This window comes from Sapajus apella, unplaced genomic scaffold, assembly GCF_009761245.1.
Source record: "Sapajus apella isolate SASKATOON/1434 unplaced genomic scaffold, GSC_monkey_1.0 scaffold86, whole genome shotgun sequence".
Classification (NCBI taxonomy): domain Eukaryota; kingdom Metazoa; phylum Chordata; class Mammalia; order Primates; family Cebidae; genus Sapajus; species Sapajus apella.
The window spans coordinates 2,731,224-2,755,812 of record NW_022437026.1 but is presented as its reverse complement, the minus strand read 5'-3'; the positions used below and the strand labels follow the sequence as shown (position 1 = coordinate 2,755,812).

Sequence of the window (24,589 nt, the reverse complement as noted above, 5' to 3'; positions counted from 1 at the left end):
TTTGGGAAAAACAAACATGAGAAAGACTGCTTTCTCTACCAACTTCCTTTATTTGAGAATAAAACCACCCATGCAGTCACTGAATTACTCTCTCTTTCAAAATGCTAAATTGCTTAGCACAACACAAACTCTGATGGTCATCACCACTTCAATATTAACAGTTGTGGATGCTTAAGCAAAGCTTTATTGTTTGAGGATATAAAATTGACAATGACAAAAGAGGCTCAGCATGGTAAATACCAGAGATCCTACAAATGGTGGCTGATGTTTTAAGTTAACAGCCAGGAGAATTCAAGATTAAACAGTGTGGACCATGATGAGCCTCAGGATTTCCAGTCAGATGACCCTTCGTGTGTATGTATCACCCATCTCTGGAAGAAGGACCCATGTGCCAGATCATGAGGTCAGGAGATCAAGACCATTCTGTCTAACACAGTGAAACCCCATCTCTACTAAAAATACAAAACATTAGTCGGGTGGGTGGCAGGAGCCTGTAATCCCAACTACTCGGGAGGCTGAGGCAGGAGAATTGCTTGAACCCGGGAGGCGCAGGTTGCAGTAAGCCGAGAGATCATGCCATTGCACTCCAGCCTGGGCGACGGAGCAAGACTCCGTCTCAAAAAAATAAAAAAAAAAAGCTGCACAAATGAAGCCACATTCAATTTTAGTGAGAAAGTCCAAAGGATGGAGATCACATTTTTTATATAATCAGAGTACCTAAGGTGTATAGAAAATAGGAAACAGAATAAAGAGTGAAATGATTAACTCTAAGTCTTTTTTTTTTTTTTTTTGAGACAGGGTCTCACTCTGTGGCTTAGGCTGGAGTGCAATGGTGTGATCACAGCTCACTGCAGCCTCATACTCAGGGAGGATACTTTTGATATCACAGACTTTTAACAGCAATTCCTACTTTAACAGAAGAAATAGCTCTCTCTATGCTTTAAGCAGTCTGCCCAATTAGACACAACATACAGCTTTGAGGAATTCTCCATACTCAGTTGCCTTGTGGGCTTCAGCAGTTGTAATCTTGCATGAGAGGCTACTGCTGACAGCAAATAGAAAGCCTTTGTTGGACCAGCCACAGGGAGCAAAGCCTCTGCCATCTTGTTCATTTAAGCAATAAAATCTCATGCCATTGCTCAGATACACTTCTAATTAATAATCCTCTAGCTAGCAAACAATTTACATCATTTCCCAGATGCAGCATTTTAAGGAATACTGCAAAGCCATTCTAAGGTGGGTGTGTGTGCCTGAGACTACCTGTGAGGTCAGTGCTGTACATTCTATGTATGTGAAGGTTTTTACCTTCCCCTGATTTCATTAACACATTCTGTCTCAATGATTATATATTTCTGTACACAAGAATAAAGCATCAGGTTAACATGCTATTTAAAACACACATGTGCACATAGCTACGAAATGTCTGATTGGCTGGAGCCAGGCTCATCTGAACTAGGACTTCTACATCCTGCCATCTCTTAGAGCAATTACAATTTGTACCTTCTAGGAAAGTGCAGCTGTTTGCCTGGATGCTTGCCTTTATCTGCTCTAATGTCAGTTACTTCCCTCACGGAATTTCTAAATTAGCCCGGAATTAAATTAATTTAGGTGATCTTCTGCATCTTATAATCTTAACTAATAATTGCACTGGCTGGGCGTGGTGGCTCACGCCTGTCATCGCAGCACTTCGGGAGGCCGAGGCAGGTAGATCATGAGGTCAAGAGATTGAGACCATCCTGGCCAACATGGTGAAACCCCGTCTCTACTAAAAAATACAAAAATTAGCTGGGTGTGGTGGCGTGCCTGTAGCTGAGGCAGGAGAATTGTTTGAACCTGGGAGGTGGAGGTTGCAGTGAGCCAAGATTGCGCCACTGTACTCTAGACTGGCGCCTGACGAGAGAGCGAGACTCTGTCTCAAGAAAAAAAAAACAAACAAAAAAAACGAATAATTGCATCTACCTGAACATTTCTTTGGCAACAGCTGCTGTGGCATCATAGCACCTTACAGTACTACAGTGGATGCAGACACAGTAATCTATCCTTTAGTTACCAGGGAAGGCAATGTGGTTGCTGTGGCTATGGCCAGAAATAGGACCCTTCCAAACACTGTAGAGCCAGGAGCATGCAGGCTATTTAGCTGATGACATCATGTTAATGACTAGGTATTCAACTTCAGAGACGGTGGTGAAAAAAGTTTTTTTGGTTTTTGTTTTTTTAACTCAGAGGCTACCCTCACTAGAGACAGATTTGTATCACTTATGTGCTATGATATCTTTGCACAGTATCCATAGTTCTGTGCAACAGAGCAGAACTACAGAGTGATACAGAGGTGAAGGAGACACATTGTATGGCTTGATTTAAAGGTTACATTCTAGGTAGGAGACCTGGAACAAGTTACTCTGTCTAAAGTTTATTAGTTAATAGCCACACTCATTTACATATTACCTATGGCTGCTTTCACACCACAACAGTAGAGTTAAATTGTTTTGACAGGAAGTACATAGTTTGCAAAGCATAACTATAGGCTGAGCCCGGTGGCTCACACCTGTAATCCCAGCACTTTGGGAGATTGAGGTGGGAGGGCCACTTGAGCTCAGGAGCTCGAGACCAGCCTGGGCAAAACAGGGAGACCCATCTCTATAAAAAGTTTAAAAAATTAGGGCAAGGTGGTGCATACCAACAGTCCCAATTACACAGGAGGCTGAGGTAGGAGGCTGCTTGAGAGTGGGCAGGAGGTTGAGGCTGCAGTAAACTGCGATTGTACCACTGCACTCCATGTCTCAAAAACAAACAAAAAACAAAAGTGCAACTATACACTATTTACTATCATTAAAAAATGTTTGCCAATTTCCATAATAGACCAATCTCAGATAATAGGCTAAATATAATATTAAAGAAGAAATTCTTATAATTTTCTAACAGATTATTTTTTTAAAAAATAATTATCTTAAATATCCATTCACAATGAAAATTACTTGTATCAAGAATAATATTAACACAAAATAAAATACTGGCTAAATGGAACATTGGATTTGGCAATAGGCATAAAACAAAAACTGACAGTTGCAGGAAGTTATAATTAGTAAAATCTATAGGCTGGGCGTGGTGGCTCATGCCTGTAATCCCAGCACTTTGGGAAGCCTAGGCGGGTGGATCATGAGGTCAGGAGTTCAAGGCCAGCAACGCCAAGATGGTGAAACCCCATCTCTACTAAAAATACAAAAATTAGCCGGGCATGGTGGCAGGCACCTGTAATCACAGCTACCTGGGAAGCTGAGGCAAGAGAATCGCTTGAACCTGGGGGGCAGAGGTTGCAGTGAGCTGAGATTGTGCCACTGCACTCCAGCTTGGGTGACAGAGTGAGACTCCATCTCAAAAAGAAACAAAAAACCAAAAAAGAACAAAAAACTCTGAAAAATAAAATCATACAATTTAAATATGAAAAAGAACTGACACTAATTAAAATGATTCCATAGTATAAGAAAATTTAAAAATCTGAACATTTTGAATTCCATGTATAAATTGATCAAGATATTAAGTTAACTTTGTTTCAGCTCCAGAAAACAGTAAAAATTCCTTGACATTGGTATAACATGAATTAAATATCTCTGAACAGGTTAAACGTTTCTACTGGGCCAAGTGTTCTCAAGGTTAGACAAGTCTAAAACACTAATTAGATCAAATCAGCATCCTGTGCTTATTTTGAGTACAGAATACAAAATATGGAAGGAATTTCAGAGATCACCTACCCCCTTCCCCTTGCCTAACTTTGTAAATGAGAAGTTCAAAATTCTGAGGTGACTTATCTGCAAAGATGACCAGGAGCTAAGTTCTCAGTCAGCATCAGCACATCACAGCTCGTGGTTCTTCCCTGGACTGGTTACAGAACTTTTAGGCTTTATTTCATTGCTTTTACCTGAGTAGTTCCTGTGGGCAAGTTAACTTTCTGAATTATAACTGGGCTTTCAGGTGGTGTTCTCTATTTTCTAAACCAAGAGAGACTGGAAACCATTTGGGACATTCCCTAGAAGAACCAGAGCTTCTTGATAATAAACATATTCTCACTTCTAAACTCTTTTATCACTGCACCCATTTAGGCCCTTGGCACCACTCTCCAGGATAAAGTAGTAAGCTCTGAACTGGCTGTCTTGTTTCCAGTACACTGCCCCGTGTACCTCCTTCTCCACTTGTCCATCCTCTACAGACTGCATGCTAACATCTGCACGATCCACCTGCTGCTGACTGCGCCCACCTAATGGCTTGTTTCTTCCTCTCTGACATCCTGTAGTAATTTAAAAAATAAGCCTGAAAATTATTTAGCATTCCTTCTTTCAAAAAGTGGTGCCTAAGCCTTAATACCCCAGTTAGTGAGGGATGGTTTAAGTGACTCACTTCTAAGGAACAGAATGTTGCAGAAGTGATGGTGTGTAACCTATGATTCTTGATTATAAAAGGCATTGTAGCTTCCTTCTGGCTCTCAATTCTTGGACCTTTCATTTTGGGTGAAGCTGGCCTCCATGTCACCACATCCAGCAGCTCTAAGGAGAGGTTCCATATGGCGAGGAGCTGAAGATTCCTCCCAACAGGCAGCACAAACTGTGGGTGAGCAGCCCTGGAATTGACTGTTCTATCCCCAGGGAGGGTTTTACATAATTGCAGTCCCATGAGAGACCCCAAGTGAGAACTATCCAGCTAAGCTGCTGCTGAATTCCTGACACATAGGAACAATTGAGATAAAAATCATTTATTGTTGTTTTATGCTGCCAAGCTTTGGGGTAATGTGTTACGTTGCAATATAAAATTGATATGCACCCTAAGTACTATCTATAATGAGCTACCAATAATATATACTAAATTTGTTGTGCTGTTTATGCTTCTTTATCTTTGCAAATACCTTTGTCTAAAATTATTTCTGCCTGGCAAATGCCTATTATTGCTCCTTCAAGAGTTAGCTCAAGTGTCACCTTCTCTATGAACCGCTGAATCTCTTTGGAGACCTGGGTTTTTCTATTGCATCTTGTATAATTTTTCTCTGTTGCAGATATCCATCATTTAGCAGTTGTTTCAATGTCTTGAAACATGTATTTTTTACCATGTACCTAATGCAGTGTTAGGCACATGGTAGATGTCCCCAAAATATTTTTGAATTAATCTTATTTCTCATTTCAGTCAGTTTAAGCCAAAATAATAAAAGTTTTATATCACACTTACAGAATTATTCTACATAAACTTGAGGACTCAGATATAAATGATAAAGGAGTGTAGAGAATGTATTTTACAGTTAAAACATGAAATCAGAGATAAACATCCTGGTTCAATTTAGAAGATATAACAATATGACACTAGATTTTTAAATAGTGACCCAACAACAAAATAATTATGTGACCAAATGTAAGATGTTTTCATTTGATTCTAGAATGCCAAAAGCAAAATTGTAATAACTTATTTTATATTCACATGAAAACCCAGACAGTCTGACATCTTTCTAGGCTTGCCAAATCCCTCCTCCTGCAAAAAATTTGTGATCCTAGTCTTGAAATTCAGGAAGAAACAGTGGTATGTGTTCAGTGGTGACTATCTTTCAATGAAAAGAAATGAAGTCTTGCTAACAAGTGTTTTGCCTTAAAACCTGAATTTTCACCAAAAAGAACAAGCCATCTGTTTTGAATATTTTATAGACCAAGCCTCTATTTGTGCTCTGCTTTGATCTCCTGGCATAATAGGAAGCCAGTGATACAGTCCAGCTACACCTCAATCAAGTGTGCTCATTTAATTTATCCCAGAAATGCCAAGCCAGATTCAGCTGGAAACTTTTGCCTCGTTGTCCTAGGATCAGGAAGAAGGAGGAAGACACATCAGGGAGAATAGCTCTTTTGTTTTGGTTGATAATGCAGTTTTGTGTCTAAGAAAATATTCCTTTAACCCAAAACAGATAGTAATCCTGCAGACAGAGAGTGTGTATAGAAAATAACAAATTAGCAGGGAGTTGAGGACAAGTTAATAAAAGCAGTACTGTAGAGTCCTATCGTAACGAGTCTGCTGCTTAACATTTCAGATAAAATGTGAGTTGAATCATATCTTCCACAAGATTTGTAACTCTATAAAATCAAAATGTGATATGATACGCAAGGGTCAGGCCTGTCTTCCAAAACTGGTATTAAAAAAAAGGTCAAATCATAGGCTGAAGGACGTGAGTAATGAACTGAATGATATAATATTCTAGAAAGCACACTAGGTATTGACTGGAGCTAAGATCAGCATGGGACACTGATATACACAAATGGAATCAGATTATAGGATGACCTATTAGGCTGCAAGGAGAAACCAAAAGATTAAAAACAGCTACTATCACTGCATAAAACTGTAAATAACATACATGCAACTTTAGGGTAAAACTGACCAATGTCTTCATTTAATAAATATTTATTAAGCTCTGCAGTGTCCCCACATTTTCAGATGACTGTGTGAGGAACAAGAAATACATGAAGAGTTTTATTTTCAAAGTACAAAGATATTTTGTTGTCTAGGAAGAATATCTAACTCACAAATAATACCACAAATAGGGGAAGACAGCTCTTCATTAGTAAAATGCTCCTAATCATTAAGATATGAACCCAAAGATCTGAGTGCCTATGTTTCTGAGATACATAAAATGCTATATAATTTTCAGTCTAAGAAATAAATCAAGAGAGTCACAGGACAATGTTACTTTAAATCATTCAACAGAAACCACAGAAATGCAGGATCTACCTGTGAAACACTATAAATGATGTCTTTTTTTTTTTGAGACGGAGTCTTGCTCTGTCGCCAGGCTGGAGTGCAGTGGCGCAGTCTCGGCTCACTGCAACCTCCGCATCTTGGGTTCAAGCGATTCTTCCGCCTCAGCCTCCCAAGTAGCTGGGACTACAGACGCGTGCCACCACACCGGGATAATTTTTGTATTTTTAGTAGAGACAGGCTTTCATCGTGGCGAGGATGGTCTCGATCTCTTGACCTTGTGATCCACCCGCCTCGGCCTCCCAAAGTGCTGAGATTACAGGCGTGAGCCACCACGCCCGGCCCTAAATGATGTCTTAAAATATATTAGGTGAAAGGTTCTACCCCAAATTACTTACAATGCACTCGTGTAGTCGAAGAGGTCTCTGCCTCAACGTCACCCTCACTGTCATTTATTAAGCATGTCCTATATGTCAGGCAAAGGGCTGAGTACACTGACTACATTATTACATTTAATTCTCACCATAACCTTTGGTATAGGTTTTATGATTGCCGTTTAACAAATGAGAAACCTGATGCTTAGAGAAAAGGTTAAGTGACTAGTGGGCAGTTAGCCACCATGCTGAATTCAGATTAGGTCTTTGGGCAAAGCATATTCTTTACCACCAAGTTAAAGGGCCCTCAAAATAATACAACTGCCCTGTAGGGGAAGCAAAAGAAAATATATTTTGCCAGTTTTATAGGTGGGATGTAATATATTTAAAAAAAAAAAAGAAGGCAGAAATTTATAGGTACACTATTGTCATGTAGCACAATTATGACAATGCCACAAACGAAAAACAGTAATGCTGATCTGTGATATACCACTAACTGAGACTGCATCAGGGTGGTGAGATTATGGTCGATTCTTTTTCTTTTCTATTTTCCAAATTATGTGGTTACTGTTGACTGTAAATCTCTCTTTCAATCCAACTTCCTTATGTAAAAGTTCTGATATGCATTGAGGCACCTAGATTTCACACAAAGGAGGCCGCCAATAGTAATATACACAGTATGTGTAGTGTCTGCCAGGTAGAGAGCACATGTTAGACCTACTCCTTTCTTGTCAGCTTCTGGAATGGGAAAGTGGAATTCGGTATACTTTTGTCTTGATGGTCATTTAGTTCTGGAAGGGTCTGTCTGGGATTTAAGAACACAAACAGTAGGTAAAAGCAGGTCTGAGACACTTCTAGGCTGGTGTCCAGTTATCAGAGAAAACCTAGCTGAGAATAAAATACATAAACCTGTCTGTAGTGTCCCCGGCATTGCAGCTCTCTGGACATATGTGTTCTAGTGGGGCGCTAGAAGGAGGGAAGACATAGTTGTTTTGAAGGAATCCCAACAGTTCTCATACTTGTATAGAGAAAAAATGCTTTTTATGAAAAAAGTGGAAGACAGAATCTGGCCCAGTCACAAACCACTCTAAATTATGAAGATAAAAAAAGAATGATACACTGAATTTAGAGGTACAAAGACAGAACATGGTAAGAAAAACTGGAATAGAATTAGGAAATAAAAGCAACATTCCATTGCTATGATAATGTTGACAGAGCTTTCAAATCTGAAATAGTATGCATTACTACCCCATGTTATATGAACTACTGTAGTTCACAGTCTAAATTTGGCAAAACTGTATAGTCTAGAGCAAAGATCCTAGAATTCTGGGAATTTCTGCAAGTTATCCAAAAGTAATGGAGTTCTAGAAAATTTTAATGTTTAAGAAGAGAGACTAACCCTAAAAATACAGAAATCTGGTATCTTCCAACATTAGTAAACAACTACACCCTGCTCCTATTGACATTCCTCCAACTTACCTGTAACGAATGTTCTAAAGGCTGGGTTCGGTGGTTCACACCTGTAATCCCAGCATTTTGGGAGGCCGAGGGGGGTGGATCACCTGAGGTCAGGAGTTTGAGACCAGCCTGACCAACATGGTGAAACCCTGTCTCTACTAAAAATACAAAACTAGACAGGCATGGTGGCATGCACCTGTAATCCCAGCTACTTGGGAGGTTGAGGCAGAAGAATCACTTGAGCCCGGGTGATAGAGGTTGCAGTGAGCTGAGATCGCACCATTGCACTTCAGCCTGAGAAACAAGAGCAAAATTCCATCTCATTAAAATAAAATAAAAAAAAAAGGGCCAGGTGCGGTGGCTCACACCTGTAATCCCAGTGCTTTAGGAGGCGGAGGCGGGTGGATCACGAGGTCAGGAGATCAAGACCATCCTCACCAACATGGTAAAAACCCAACTTAAAAAAAAAAACAATGTTCTAAAAACTCCCTGTGTTAGACTTCAGATACTATGCAAAAGGTATACCAGAGTACATGTTGGCTACCTGCAGGTTAGTAAACAACAGCTATTAATTATATGGCAAATTATGGATTTACAAACTACTTTCACATTTGTTACACTGATGCCTCAAGAAAAGTAGGATAGTTATCATCACACCCATTTCAGAGATGAATTAACAGAGGTACCAAAAGGTTAATGAATTACTTTGAAGTCTCTGACCCTGATACAATGCTTTTTCTATTACTTTAAGTAGATGCCTACATTTTTATTGGATAATTCATGTTACACAGAAAAACAGACATATCTGAACCTTGAGGAATTTAATAGCTCAGTGCATTAGGGCCAGAAAAATGATAGTCGATCCTAACACTAAGTCTGTCAGAAAAAAAGTAACTTTGGCTGTTAAAGGTTGTGCTAAAAGCTTTAAGTCATGTAAACAGATCAACATTGTCCCACAGTCATTCTGTAAAGCCAAAATCACATTAAGGAGAAATAACTGCATGAGACCTTTGTTCACAGAGGAATGATGATTATTGTAACCAATTCCTTTTCTGTTCCAGTCCTTGCTATGAGAAAAGGCTGGATAGGTACAGATGACCGGCAAGTTTTAGTAGAGTCGAAGATTCAGGAATTTGGGTTGGTGAGAATGCTGGTACAGAAAGTTTGTTTCTTTGCTCTGTTTGTCAAGAGTTTCTCTAAGTCTATGGGGAAAGGGAAGAAAGCAGAATGCAGAAGAGGTCACCATCCACTGAAATGGGAAAATATTCCTATAGCCACAAGAGATGTGGCAATGCCATCACACTAAAAAGTGCCCTCACTGTCAACTACCACGCACAATCCAGCATAAGTGCCTACTAAAATTACACATGTGCTTTATATTCCAGGAAGTAGATAGTTTTCTTTACCCAACAGAAACACAAATTTAAAAGAAATAATACTCCTGGCAGGAAGAATTTTAACCCTGTTCTAATCTAGCAGTAGCATGCTATTCCAATCCCCACTCCCCACAAAAAATTAACAGGCAACTGAACAACACGGAAGAAAAAAAAAGGTCCTTAGGTTTTAAGAAACTTTTAAGAAAAAGCTTCTTGAGGTCTCAAGCTACTCTGACATCTCCTTGGCTATGTGTTAGTGAGCTATTATTGAGGAATAGAGATAGATTATGTGTATATACATATTGAGCTCTTCTGAAGACATACTTTTAGCAGACGGCTGGGTAAAGAGAATCACATGGGATTACTTCAGTGTTTACTTCTTTTTCAAATGTCAAAATCAGTTTTAGTTTGTTTACTTCTAGGGATAAAGAAACAAGAGAGGAAAAGGGGAAGATTATAGAGAACTTCCTTAAGGCTGCATGGGTCTCTCCTATTTTCCTGCTTAAGACACCATTGTCTTGAGGATCTTCAGAATTAAGAAAAACTACTCTTTTTTTTTTTTTGCCTTTTTCCAATGGTTCTTTTAGAGACAACTGCTCTTTTTAAATAGTGATACGAAGTAACCACTTTGTTTTAAACAACTAAAGAACAGAACAGAATTGTACTTGTGTTGGTACACAGACAATGAGCTTTGGTTTAAGTAAATATCAGGAAAGCAGTAAAAATGTAGGCAAAGGTCATAAGATCATGTATTTATGAAGCCGCCCTTCCTGACCTGCTCTAATCCTTTTATTCTGCCTCTATTGAAAACATCTGACATTGTATGTGCAATCGTTTAGTTTTTTTCTCTAAAGATTTCAGCTAGATTGTCTACTCATTCATTATGTCATTATGAGCTGCTTCTTCCTTCAATATTAGATATTAGAAGGCTAGGACCAATGCTCAGTCAACCTTGGAGATAACTAACTTCCTGAAGTGAGTACTGTTTTATCCAAAGCCTCTCATCCACTCCAAAACTTAGAAAATAGGTTATTAAAAAAGAAACACACACACCCCACCATATTATGGGGCAATCTGCTACCCAGAAAATACTAAAATTCAATATTCAACAAGTATCCACTGAATGCCTATTACTTGTTACACAATACTTACATCTATCTTTACTGTCACTTTGTAGAATCCCTTGCTGATTTAAGACAGGCAAAGTGGACAAATAATATTTCTAAAAATAAAAAGGGATGTTTCATAGTGATAAGAAGGCCAGTTTATCAGGAGTATACAATAATCACAAATGAGTTTGCAAACAACGCAGACAGAGCTTCAAAATACAATGTAAAACCTGAAAGACTTCAAAGGACAAACAGAAAAATCTCCAATTTTTGTTGGAGATTTGAAGCTCCTTTCTCTGCAATTAACAGACCTCTCCCTCTACAAAAATTCAGTGAAGACATGGAAGATCTGACAAACTCTATCAACACCCTGACCTAGTTGATACTTATAGAACACTATATGTGACAATTAAAGATACCATTCCTTTAAGAGCACAAGGTATAATCAGTTAGCTGAATCATATTTTGGGCCATAAAACAAAAGTCTCAAAAATGTAAAATAATTAAAACAATACAATGTATGGTTTGTGATCACAGTGAGATTAAACAGGTGTTCAAAAATAAACAAAGGCAAATTAAAATTTTAAAAAGTTTATTTGAGCAGACAGCAATTCATGAATCAGGCAGCATTAGGCCATAAGTGGTTGGGGGTTCTGATGAAGAGACTGGGAGAAGACTTTCGTAAGGTGAAAGCAGAAGCATGGCAAAGAAAATATCTGATTGGCTAAAGTGGGGCAGTAATGCTTTTTAGACCATTCCATTGGAAGGTCCCTGGTTAGAGGTTAGCCAGGCAATTTCTGATTGGTTAAACTTAACCACCCTATAGGTAGTGGGTTAGTTGGTAGTTTCTGATTGGCCTAGAATATGACTGGTTGCAAAGAGTTGGGTTTCAGTTTGTTTACGTAGGAACTCAGGGCGTTGGAGCCGCCTTAGCCTCACAGCCCTCCCAACCGAAATTATACTGAGTTTGCAACAGGTATATGAAAAAAATACGGAACACTGCTAATCATCATGCAAATGCAAACCATGACGAGATACCATCACACACCTATTAAAATGGCTATTACATAAAATCCCCAAACAACAAAAAATAAATGCTGACAGGATGTCTTATAAAGCTGTTGGAGGCAATGTAAATAGCACAGCCATTAAAGAAAATAGTATGGAGGTTTTTCAAGAAACTAAAATAGAACTATCATATGATTCAGCTATTATACCACTGGGTATGTATCCAAAGAAAAGGAAATCAGTATATCAAAGATATAACTGTATTTCCATGTTTAGTGCAGCACTATTTACAATTGCCAAGATATGGAATTAACCTGTGTCCATCAACAGATGATTGGATAAATGTGGCATATAGTACACACAGTGGAATGCTATTTAGTGATTAAAAAAAGAAAGAACAAAATTCTGTCATTGCAGCAACATGGATGAGCTTGGAGGACAATATGCTAAGTAAAACAGCCAGGCACAGAGAGATAAATACCATAGGTTCTCATTCATGTATGGAAGCTTAAAAAGTTGACCTTATAGACCTTATAGAAACAGAGAGTAGAATAGTGATTACTAGAGGCCAGGAAGGGTAGGGGGAAGGGGAAAGCCAGAGGTGGGTTAATGGATATAAAATTGTTTTTGCAAGAATTATAAAAGTGAGGGAAATCTAACCTAGCTGACTTCATCCTCTTCTAAACTCATAAGCTAACTCCCCTTGCTCATTCTTGGGCATAGGCCAAGCTAACTATGGGAAGAATTTAGTTCATAGTTTAACTTTGAAGCAAAGGATGATAACAGTCCCTTCACAAGCTGATTCCCTCTGGGGACTGAAACCATCTTTGAAAGATGAATGAAAGGCCACAAGGTTAGGATTATGGAAAAGGACTGAATTCTGCTAAGATGTAAGCGTAGTTAAATGATAATCAGCCATTGTTCCCTAGCTTAATTTTCTACAATTGCTTACTCCTCAAGAGTCATGTAGCTGGAGGTTATAAAATTTGTAACTTCCCCAATTGCTCCTATAGATAATATCACTGTTATAAAACCTAAGATTGGTCTTTAAGATATTTGTCAGACTTCTGCATTCTGGCAACCAACTGACTGCACTCGAACCTGTTACTAACGAACTGACTCAACTGGTCCTGTGACTCTCATCTAGAAACTGACTTAGTGTATGAAGATAGTTTTTGACACCTCTATGATCTCAACCCCAACCAAGCAGCAGTACTCATTCCCTAGCCCTCTGCCTGCCAAATTATCCTGGAAAACCCTAGCCTCTCAAATCTTGGGGAGGTGGATTTGAGAAATAGCTCTTGTCCTCTGATCAGCTGCCTTGAGATAATTAAACTCTTTCTCTACTGCAATGCTGCTGTCTCAGTGTATTGGCTTTTTTTGTGCAGTGGGTGAGAAGAACCCACTGAGCAAGCAAAAGTACAGCTACATAAGAGGAACAAGTTCTAGTGTTCTACAGCACTATAAGATGACTATAATTAACAATTAGAAGAGTGGATTTTAAATGTTCCCAACACAAAGAAATAATAAATGTCTGAGGTGACAGACATGCTAATTACCCTGATTTGAGCATTACACATTACACACATTTATCAAAATATCACTGTATCACTGTACTCTATAAATATGTAAAATTATTAGATGTCAATTTAAAAAATCATAATAAAAGATTTAAATACAACAATAGTATGCTTTACAATTAAAAAAAGAAAACCCACAATCTCCCTCCCACCAAAAAAAAAACAAAAACAAAAACAAAAACAAAAAAACCCAACCAAACAAACCAAAACACTGGACTTGGGAAAGTAAACCAATAAATGCATACCCTTGCCCTCCACACACTGTTCTTCTCACAAAGAAATACACTCATTTTGTAAAGAGGGCCAGATAACTCTCCTGTAGGGTTTTGCTTAAAAATTTAACCTTGCAAAACAAAACAAAAAATGTTAAAAAAAATCATTTAATTGATGATGGAAAATTATTTAAAAGTTAGTACCTGGTTCAGAGTATTTTTCTAAAAGTATTTTTTCTAAGAGATTTCAGAGTATTTTCTAAATGTTAGTCACCAAATTTGTATCTTTGTTGAATGAAAAGTGCTTCAATTTATTAAAAAGTTCAGTTTGTAGCTGTTAAGTTGCCTAAATATTCAGTCTTTGCAAAAGGTATAGGTGTGTAACTTTGTTAAGGGAAATGCTGAATGTGAACATATTTTAAAATAATAAGGGCCAGGCATGGTGGCTCATGCCTGTAATCCCAATACTTTGGGAGGCCGAGGCGGGTGGATCATGAGGTCAAGAGATCGAGACCATCCTGGTCAACATGGTGAAACCCCGTCTCTACTAAAAAGACAAAAAATCATCTGGGCATGGTGGCGCATGCCTGTAATCCCAGCTACTCAGGAGGCTGAGGCAGGAGAATTGCCTGAACCCGGGAGGCGGAGGTTGCGGTGAGCCGAGATCGCGCCATTGCACTCCAGCCTGGGCAACAAGATCGAAACTCTGTCTCAAAATAAATAAATAAATAAATAAATTTTGCAAATGCTTCTTTTAAAGACTTCTAAGCAGTTCAAGTCAAGAACAAACAGTGCAATGCTTTATTATGCTAATAAAGCAACCAGTTAAATAAACAAACAAATAGTCCAGTTCCCAAGCAGACAGCAAAAGCCTAAAATAAAAGTCTCATCGATAGTTCTTTTCCATTTCAAAACCTTGAAATATTTACCTGGGAAAGAGAAAGATGCCCCTTTCTCTTCATTAAGAAAAATTTTCCAAATAATATACAGTGCATATTTCAAATACATTTTTTTTTTTGCCAGAATCACCATTACTTCTTTTTTAATTAAGGAAGTTTTAAACCTGTAGTAAAATACACGTAACATAAAAGTCACCATCTTAACCACTTGAAACTCACAGTTTAGGAGTGCCAAGTACATTCCCATTGTTGTGCAGCCATTCTCCAGAACTTTTTCATCTTGCAAAACTAAAACACTATAGTCATTAAACAATTCCTCATTTCCTCCATTACTTTGGTTTTTCACAAGGTTTTATGTTTTGAATGAAATGATGAAAAACATGGCTTCCATTTTGATATAAAACATTAAGGGAAAAATAAATGTAAATGTAGAAATTTATTTTATTGTCAGCTTTTTTTTTTCTTCTCAAGAATGAGACCTGAGAGATGGTTTACTAGATAGAATAAAGGATGTGAGTTCCAGCTTTAAAAAGAACACATTCCTGGAGGCTTCTTACACTACATTGTATTGATATTTGAAGCAAGAAAGGTATGTCATATCAGCATAAAGTAATGTAACCAGGATTTATAATTTTGAAGAAAAAGTACATTTGCAGTATACTAATCCTAAAATGCATTATTAGAAAGATTAAGGTAAACACTTAGGAGAATAGTTATAAATTAGTCTAACATACATACATTGCTACCATGGGGTCCCTTTCTATTCAGCTAGATTTTAAAAGGAGTTTATCGATAGTCTTCATTATTTATAATTGGATATTCTTTTTTTTTTTTTTTTTTTGAGACGGAGTTTCGCTCTTGTTACCCAGGCTGGAGTGCAATGGCGCGATCTCGGCTCACCGCAACCTCCGCCTCCTGGGTTCAGGCAATTCTCCTGCCTCAGCCTCCCGAGTAGCTGGGACTACAGGCGTGCGCCACCATGCCCAGCTAATTTTTGTATTTTTAGTAGAGACGGGGTTTCACCATGTTGACCGGGATGGTCTCGATCTCTTGACCTCGTGATCCACCCGCCTCGGCCTCCCAAAGTGCTGGGATTACAGGCTTGAGCCACCGCGCCTGGCCTTATAATTGGATATTCTTATGGGAGTATTCTTATGGGAGAGGAGATTTTCTTTTCTCATCCATTGCTAGGTTAATGGGGGAGCACCTTACAACAGAGATTAGAAAGACATATTTATTTACTATAAATTTTACGTAACATGGGAGCCTTCAGAAATGAAGACCTCAATCAGGCACTTGTGGCTCAGGCCTGTAATCACAGAACTTTGAGAGGCTGAAGTGGGAGGATTGCTTGAACCCAGGAGTTTGAGACCAGTCTAGGCAACATAGTGAGACTATGCTTCTACAAAAAACACAAAACTTCGCAGGGCATGGTGGTGCATGCCTGTAGTCCCTGCAATGTAGGAGTCAAAGGCAAAAGAGTCCCTTGGCCAATGAGTCTGAAGTTACAGTAAGCTATGATTATGCCACTACATTCCAGTCTGAGTGACAGAGAGAGACCCTGTCTCTAAAAAAAGAAAAAAAAACAGAAAAGAAAGAAAGAAATGACTTCGAAAAAGAAGAAAATTTGTGTATTTTTATACTAAGTTAGATGAAGAGTAGACAGTCATGGAGAAATGGATTTGAGGACAAAAGGGTATAATCTAATGGTAATAAACTGGGGGAAATTTAGCAAGGCCTGTTTGTTGTTCTTTGTGTTCCTCTGTCTTCAGAGATAAGGACATTCTTTTCCTGCAGCTATAGGGTGGGTACCTCTGCAATGAAGGTTTTATGACTTACTTTAGAGGCAGGTAAGAAAATTCTTTTATAGCTTGCTTCAGGAGAGAAGGGTGAGGGGAAGGTCAGAGAGACCTTCCTGCTTCTGTTGTTTTATTCAGTGCCAAGGTCCCATATTCTGGGTTAGCGTGTTCTGAATCCCATCATTTACTCTCCTTTCTCTTGTAATCGGTATGAACACAAAAGCATAAAAACTTCTTTAAAAAATGCTTCTGGCTATGTTTTCTTATCAGAGGTAGGTCAAACTGTGGTATAATTAGACATATCTGGCTTCAAATCTGGCTTCTACTATTTACTGGGTATGTGAACTTGGATAGGTTAGCTAACTTCTCCATGGTTCAGTTTCCTCGGCAGTAAAATAATGAAAATGGTATCTATCTCCTAGGATTGTTACGTTGGTTTCAATGAAAACATGCTTACGATGTGCTTATAAACTTACAGCTCGTTGTTTGGCACTTAGTAGGTGCTTTTAAATGGTAACTATTAGCATCACCCATCATTTAGTCTTTATTTCCCAATGTCTTTGTCAAAAATAACTCTCTTTTCCAAACTCTTTTTTTTTTGTTGTTTGTTTTTTTGAAAAGGAGTCTTCCTCTGTTGCCTAGGCTGGAGTACAGTGACATGATCTAGGCTCACTGCAACGTTCGCCTCATGGGTTCAAGCGATTCTCCTGCCCCAGCCTTCTGAGTAGCTGGGATTACAAGCATGCACCACCACGCTTGGCTAATTTTTGTATTTTTAGTAGAGATGAGGTTTTGCCATGTTGGCCAGGCTGCTCTCGAACTCCTGACTGCCTGCCTGGGCCTCCCCAAAGTGCTGGGATTACAGGCATGAGCCACTGCGCCTGGCTTCCAAAATCTTTTGATTTGACACAGGGACGGGGGGCGGCGGTTTATGTGTTTCGGTATATGCTCATGAGAAGGATAGTGGCTTAGAGAAGATGGGGGCCCACAGAAGGAATGTGCTAACTATGGTATGCAAAAAGGGCTGCTGGAAAGCTTGGCCTTTAATAGCAGAAGGCAGAATTCTGAGACAGCTAATGAGAATCCAGGACAGAAGGATGAGGTGTAAAGGGAGTAAACCCTCTGGAAAATAGTGAAAAGCAGAAATCAGAATTTTAAATTTCTTTGTGGAGAGGAGGATAGAAGAGAACACTGAAAAGCAGAAAGCAGATACTGTAGTGTACCGAGGTCAAACAATAAACTAGTTAAGGACATTTCCGAGCATATAGAGAAAACACTATTAAACTGGAGTTCAGGTGGTACAAGAATAGTTTTAATCCAGAATTGAAAAGTAAGAAACTCTTATTCAATCCTCACATTAAAAGAGAGCCAAGAGGAAGACAGAGAAAGTGAGGAAGGGAGGGAAAAGAGAAAAGTGGGAAGGGTATTAATGCTGTAAGTGGTCAGCTTGTGCCTTCAGGTTAAAGCCAGTTAATAGCTAACATTAACTGAGCAACTATTGATATGCAAAAGCACTGTTTTAAGGGCTTTATATTACTTCATTTAATCATCAAATAGCCCTCTGAGACAGGTATGTTATTATCCTGATTTTACAAATAAAGAAAGTGAGGTACACAGAAGTTTGAAACCAAGTAGTCTGATTTCAAAGCCACCTTCTTACTAGGACCTGAAAGCAACAGAACTAGATAAAGAGGCAATCAACTTAGAAGACAGTGATTCAGACAATGTCCAAAAGAGCTGATTACTACGTTAATCCTCTGTAAAGCTCAATATGTGACTGTTCTTGTGAACTCCTCACATTTGTAATTATTCTGTTTGAATTATGGGTGTCCAATATTAAAACAAAAGTGCGGGTGGGGGATAACTATGAAATGAATGAAGGGACAGACACCCTCTCTTTCAGAGGTTCCAACCTAAGAATGAGAATATGAAGTGTAGAGGCTGGTGAGGAAACTAACTTCAAGGAGAGAATATGATGTATAGGGGCTACTTCCAGCCTCTACACATCATATTCTCATTCTTAGGTTGGAACCTCCTTGAAGTTAGTTCCTATCTAAAATACTTTTCCTGTTTCATCTTCCCAAACTACTCAACCTTCAAGACCCACTTTTTCTTCCTTCTATGGTTCCAAATTCCTCACTAGATTCCTGGTTAGTCACATTTATAAAAAATATCAGTGAAGCTTAGTTTCCTTTCAGTGAGGGGCTGTCTTGGGTTACCTACAGATATTCCTTACCAGCAAGGCCCACTTTGTTATTCTCCCAGTTAGGAATGTAATTCAATTCAACATGCTTCTACAGAGTGTCTACTATGTCCAAGGAACCAGACTGGAAAATGGAAGACTCCTCTTTTTGGTATGGAGTAATGGAAAGAGCAGGGGGGTCTGGAGTCTGTCTCGGGTTTAAATATCTGCCACTTGTTAGCTGTGTAATCTTGGAAAATTATTTAACATCTATGAGCTCTGCATGAGATAAGATATATGAAAGTGCTGGGCCCATAGTAAATGCTTATTAAATGTTCATTTTCTCCCTCCTAATTCTCTGCAGTTAGATCCTTGTGCTTCTTGAATTCTACTGGCTTTTCTAAGTATTCCAGGAGAGAAACTTCTTGCTAAAAATCTCTGATCCACTTCTGAAAATAGAGGATCAAATTCTTCCTTGTCTCTTATATCAAAAGTCAGCCCTGATATTTGTCCAAATTGATTTTTGGACCATTTTCTCCATACCAAGAAAATAGTGCAATTCACTGCATCATTTAATTCTGCAAGATAATTTAACACCTACCTTCTACAGATGTACTCTCTAGAGATTTAAGACTTCCACTGTTGCACTATTGCAATAAGAATAATTATAGGATGTTTCAAACTGTTAAGGACATTGCCAACTCCACGAAGACAGACAAAAAGGAAATGCCGAAAGAGAAAGAGACACTTGTTTTACAACACTTGTCTTGAAAGACTGTGTTAATATTACATCATTCTAATGTAAATATTAATGAGAAAAGGAAAGTCTCACAACATACTGGTCCAAATCCTGTTGTGGGATGCCACAGTGCTGATCTAATAGGCATGCCATTTCCAGATTTTAGTAAGTGGCATGCTCTTATACCACGACCAACTTCTAAGCCCCTTGGTAGGCACATCCTTTACTGGAGGGACCTAGCACCAATTTACACAAATGCTCCACACGATAAAGTCCAGAAAGACCACATGCTGCTCTTCTTGATGGCTATGAACTCATAGGTTACTAGAAAAACAGTTTCTACCCGGGGATTTTCAGTTGGTAAATGAAAAAGATTTCAGAATTATATTCAACTCCATTTTATTAGCACAAAATTTTAGGAGGCAGGACTTCATTATGATTTTCCTTTAATTCTCAACATTTCTCTAAAATTCTTTTGTTTCTATTTATCTTTCTTATCTTCCCTTTCTAAACCTCCCTTTCTTGTAATAGCAGTGCTGATATTAAAGCTAACAACCAGTTTTTATGCTCCTGGTTTCAATGTAAACTTTACTCTTACTTTTCTGGATTTTTGTGAATTCAGTAGTTAACTAAATAAACACACACACACACACACACACACACACACACACGCACGCACGCATATATTTACTGAGGATCTACTATATCCTGGGCATTGTTAGTGTAAGGTCTGACCACGCCATGAATGGCATGGTAATCTCTGTGACCTGCAGATAGATACACCCCAGATGAGTAAATGATCAACCTCTGCTGCGCCTAACTAACCTGAGACATTCTTCTATTGTTTCTTATTCTGGCCTCAATTGACAAGGCTACCGGACTTTGTAACCGACCTTGGCCAACCTCCTGACTCTATGCCCTATGACCCCTCCCAGCGTGCAAACCTACGACCCCCTGATGAGAATCTAACTGATGCCTGATGAAGCAAGGTAGAACAGTTTTATCCTGAAGTCATCTCCTCCCAGCCCCTGTTGTGGAAAAATTGTCTTCTACGAAACCGGTTCCTGGTGCCAAAAAGGTTGGGGACTGCTGGTTTAAGCCATCCAGTATATGATATTTTCAACAGCAGCCTGAGCTGACTGAGGTGGTCATACAAGACTTCATGCTATTAGACCCAATGCCATTTAAACAAATTACAATACAGACATTTATTCAAGTGATTTACTGAATACTTATATAACCATTATCAAATCATGCTCAAATTCTACTTAGTTACTGAACTTAAAACACCTAACATGAATGTCTGGGCAGAAGAACATTTGTGAGAGAGAACCAATTTTTTTTTTCTTTCTTTTGAGGCAAAGTCTCACTCTGTCACCCAGGCTGGAGTGCAGTGGCGTGATCTCAGCTCACTGCACCCTCTGTCTTCCAGGTTCAAGTGGTTCTTGTGCCTCAGCCTTCCAAGTAACTGGGACTACAGGTGCCTACCACCATACACAGCTAATTTTTGTATTTTTAGTAGAGATGAGGTTTCGTCATGCTGGCCAGGCTGGTCTCAAACTCCTGTCTTCAAGTGATCTGCCTGTCTCAGCCTTCCAAAGTGCTGGGATTATAGGTATGAAGGAACTGTCATTTTTTCTGAGTGGAGGCAGTCCTTGTTTCAGTCTGTGTGTCTTGGGAGGGCTCTTGACAGTTAATTCTTTCAAAGAAGATTTCACTGACTAAATGTTATTAAATAGGGAATTTCTTTATAAAACTCAAGGTGTTTCCCCAAGGGAAAAAATTCCTCAACACATAGGAGATCAAACTTGTGGTGATGAAAGAGAGCTATCACCATCAATATGTCTTCACTATTTCATCTACTGTCAGTTACTAGTTATTCCTTCCAGACCACAGAAATGCCTGGGGACCTTAAGTCACAACTTTTAATCTTTGTTTTGCATCCTGACCTATAAAATGAGGGCACTGGATTAGATGATGATATTAATAACAACAGTAACTTTTATTGAAAACTTACTATTTCCTGGAGGTGGATCTAAGTTAATGATGACAACAGCAGCAATAGAAATAATAACAGCACACAATAACAGCATGTACAGTACTATTCAAAACATTCTACTGATAGCAACTTATTAATCTATCCAACAATCCTATGAAGTAGGCATTATCAAGCCCCCTTTTTAGATAAAGGAACTGGGGTTCAGAGAGTTTAAATTACTTTCCCAAGGACATAGGGCAGGTGGAGAGGTCTAGATTAAAAGCTGTGGAGTCTGGCTCTAGAGTCCACGTGTCTTACAATTCATCTACTCCCCACAACGACTTCCATCCTAATGATGAAGAATTGAAGTATAGCATGATTACATACCTTGTCCAAATCAGAAGCTAGTACATGGTGGTGTTAGAATTTGAATATAGGCATCCTGCTCCAAAGCCTACACTCTTAAGCGTTATGCTTTACCACCTCTCCTGAAATGGACTAACTTCAGAATCCTTTCCAGCTCAGAACATCTATGATTCTCTTCCCATCTATGGATTATATCAAGTAAGGCTCATACTTGATCAATATGTACTGGTGTCCTAGAAAATGTTTCAGATGCAAAACGTATGTTCTTAAGTTTGATAAGGTAAATCATCAATTTCAAAAGTTTGAATTTTTAAAGATAATCTATTTTCTGTAAAATTAGTAAGGAAACAGGAGAAGGAAAGTGGATAGCCAGTCAAAACTTCTGCAGTGTTTTAGGGATCACTCATACATTTCTTTAGGTAAAATCTCTGTGATATAATGAGGTTTACAGCATATTTTATAAAGTTGGAAACACCATATCATAGAAATCCTAGCTATGGCTGGCTAATTGCAAATGCATGGTATTAAACCAATGAAAGTTAATATATTAGTGCAGTATGCTCAATAGTGCGATAATTGGAATAAGCTAAGAGTTATTCTATTTTGGTAGAGCAAGGAAAATGAAGATTTCAGGAACAAGTTTATGTGCTGATTTGTTTACTTTTTAGTCTCCTGGTGAAGTTACCTATAAGCCTGTTTCCCAGAATACTAACAGCCTTCCTCTGATTGGCCAGAAAAAGGATTTGCATCAAAAATATAATCGTGTCCACGTATGTGGTGCTTCCAGCTGTGGGAAGCTAAGAAGCTCCTATGTTCTGCCAAAATAGACAAGGTAGAGGCATGCTCATTTCTAAGAGACCAGTAAACTACATCCAGCTACTGCATGGCCTCACATGGCTGATGATGACAAATACCTACCCTTGCAGAGTGCAGACAAATTAGCACACTGATTGCTCTCAGCGTTAGCTTTCTCTGACGTGCAGCATTCTAACCTGAAGAGCTTTCTGGGTGATCCTGTGCATTTCACCATCATTCATGCCCTCAGGATAAAGCCACCTGGAAAGCTTCCCACCTCACAGTCCAGGGCCCCTTTCCACAACTTACCTCTTCATCCTTATTGGTTGTGTTTGGCAATTAAGAGGTCTGCACATGTCCTCATCATTTTAAGCAGTTTAACACCAAGACAAAGACATTTCAGGGAGAACTGACTTCAAAAGAGTGAGATCACTGATAAGCATGGGCAGTGAATCCAGGGAGTGCAAGGCCACCAATATGTGTGAACTTATTAATCATAATTATTACTTTTTCTTCGAAGAAAAGTATTTCCTTAGTCAAGCCTCAAGGGCATCAGATCAAGGGGAGATACTGCCACAGCTGGACTACACTTTCCAGCCAATTGGTCTGAAAAGGAGAATCTAAACAGTGTCCTGGCAACTGCTGAACACAGCCACAATCCATGAAAAGGGAGGGAAAAGAATTTTTAGAATGACTTCTAAAAAAAGTCTCCTTGTACTTTGCTTCTCCCTATTTTTAGAGGTAGTTTGAGGGTAATGTCAAAGCCCTATGGGATGTGTCCTAGGTGCTGACTGTGGAGCTCATTCTTCTATAGATAGAAACAAAAGGAGGTTTTAGTTCACGGTACAGTTTTTTTTTTAAACACCATGCATTTATAGTTAATCATCATAAAAAGTATACCTCAAACTTGGGCCAATGGCAAGAGTATTGGATCAATTTTCTATTGCCAGTTTCATATAAGTTACTATAAACCTTGCCAGGACACTGTAAAATCACCCTAGAAAGGGTAATTTATTAACAAAATCACAACTGGAGAAATTTAGTTACATGTCCTAGAAGTTCTCCCAAAAATGTATGAAAAGAAATTACAGAAGTGACTATTAACACACAGAGATTAAAAAAAAAAAAAGAAAGCCACAAAATCCAAACCCCACTCTGTCAGAAGCACAGCAATACACACAAGAATCATGTGAAAATGAAAAAACAGAAAGCACACCAGGGATTTCATGAATTACAGAGAAATGAGACGTGAGAGTTACCGTGTAGAAAGAAAAATGAAAACAAACAAAAACCATTTCTATAGTTAAGGAAAGCTGTTTCTCACCGTTCTGAACAAAATGGCTGAACTAAGAGCCTCTGATTGGCTATGCCCATATACCCTCCTCCTCATCCTACAGGGAGAGAGATGACAAGGGGGCAACGCCCCAGAGCAGCATGGAATGAAAAAGAGGTGGTTAGTATTTAAAACAAAGACATAAGCATAATGTAGCAGAAGAGAATTTCTTGACTCTCTTATACAGACTGTAATTCCCTAAACTATCAAAATTAGTAGTTACTGTTGGTCCTCTGTATCTGCGGGTTCCACATCTGTGGATTCAACCAACTGTGGATAAAAAATATATATGCATATATGTATAAATAAAAAGCAATAAAAAATAACAATGCAAGATAAAAATAAACTAATTTTTAAAAATACAGTATTAACAGGCCAGACGCCATGGCTCAAGCCTGTAATTCAAGCACTTTGGAAGGCTGAGGCAGGCGGAGCCCAAGGTCAGAAGTTTGAGACCAGCCTGGCCAACATGGTGAAACCCCATCTCTACTAAAAATACAAATATTAGCTGGGCGTGGTGGTACATGCCTGTAGTCCCAGCTACTTGGGAGGCTGAGGCAGGAGAATTGATTGAACCCAGAGGTGGAGGCTGCAGTGAGCTGAGATCACGCCACTGTACCCCAGCCTGGGCAACAGAGCGAGACTGTCTCAAAAAAAAAAAAAA

At 38.8% G+C, this 24,589-nt stretch overlaps 1 protein-coding gene across 16 annotated transcripts in view; it reads right to left on the bottom strand.

Moving 5' to 3' along the window:
* The window catches only part of ERC1 (ELKS/RAB6-interacting/CAST family member 1), a 542,093-nt gene that overhangs the window by 59,198 nt on the left and 458,306 nt on the right, over window positions 1-24,589 (bottom strand). For 5 of the 16 annotated variants that reach the window (XM_032254233.1, XM_032254236.1, XM_032254234.1 and 2 more), the window contains one exon: window positions 23,917-23,983. The exons of the other annotated variants lie outside the window; for them this stretch is intronic. In XM_032254233.1, coding sequence (XP_032110124.1) covers window positions 23,957-23,983 — 27 coding nt within the window. In that variant the 3' untranslated portion in view covers window positions 23,917-23,956. The remainder of the gene's footprint in view (window positions 1-23,916; window positions 23,984-24,589) is intronic. 16 annotated transcript variants of the gene reach the window in all.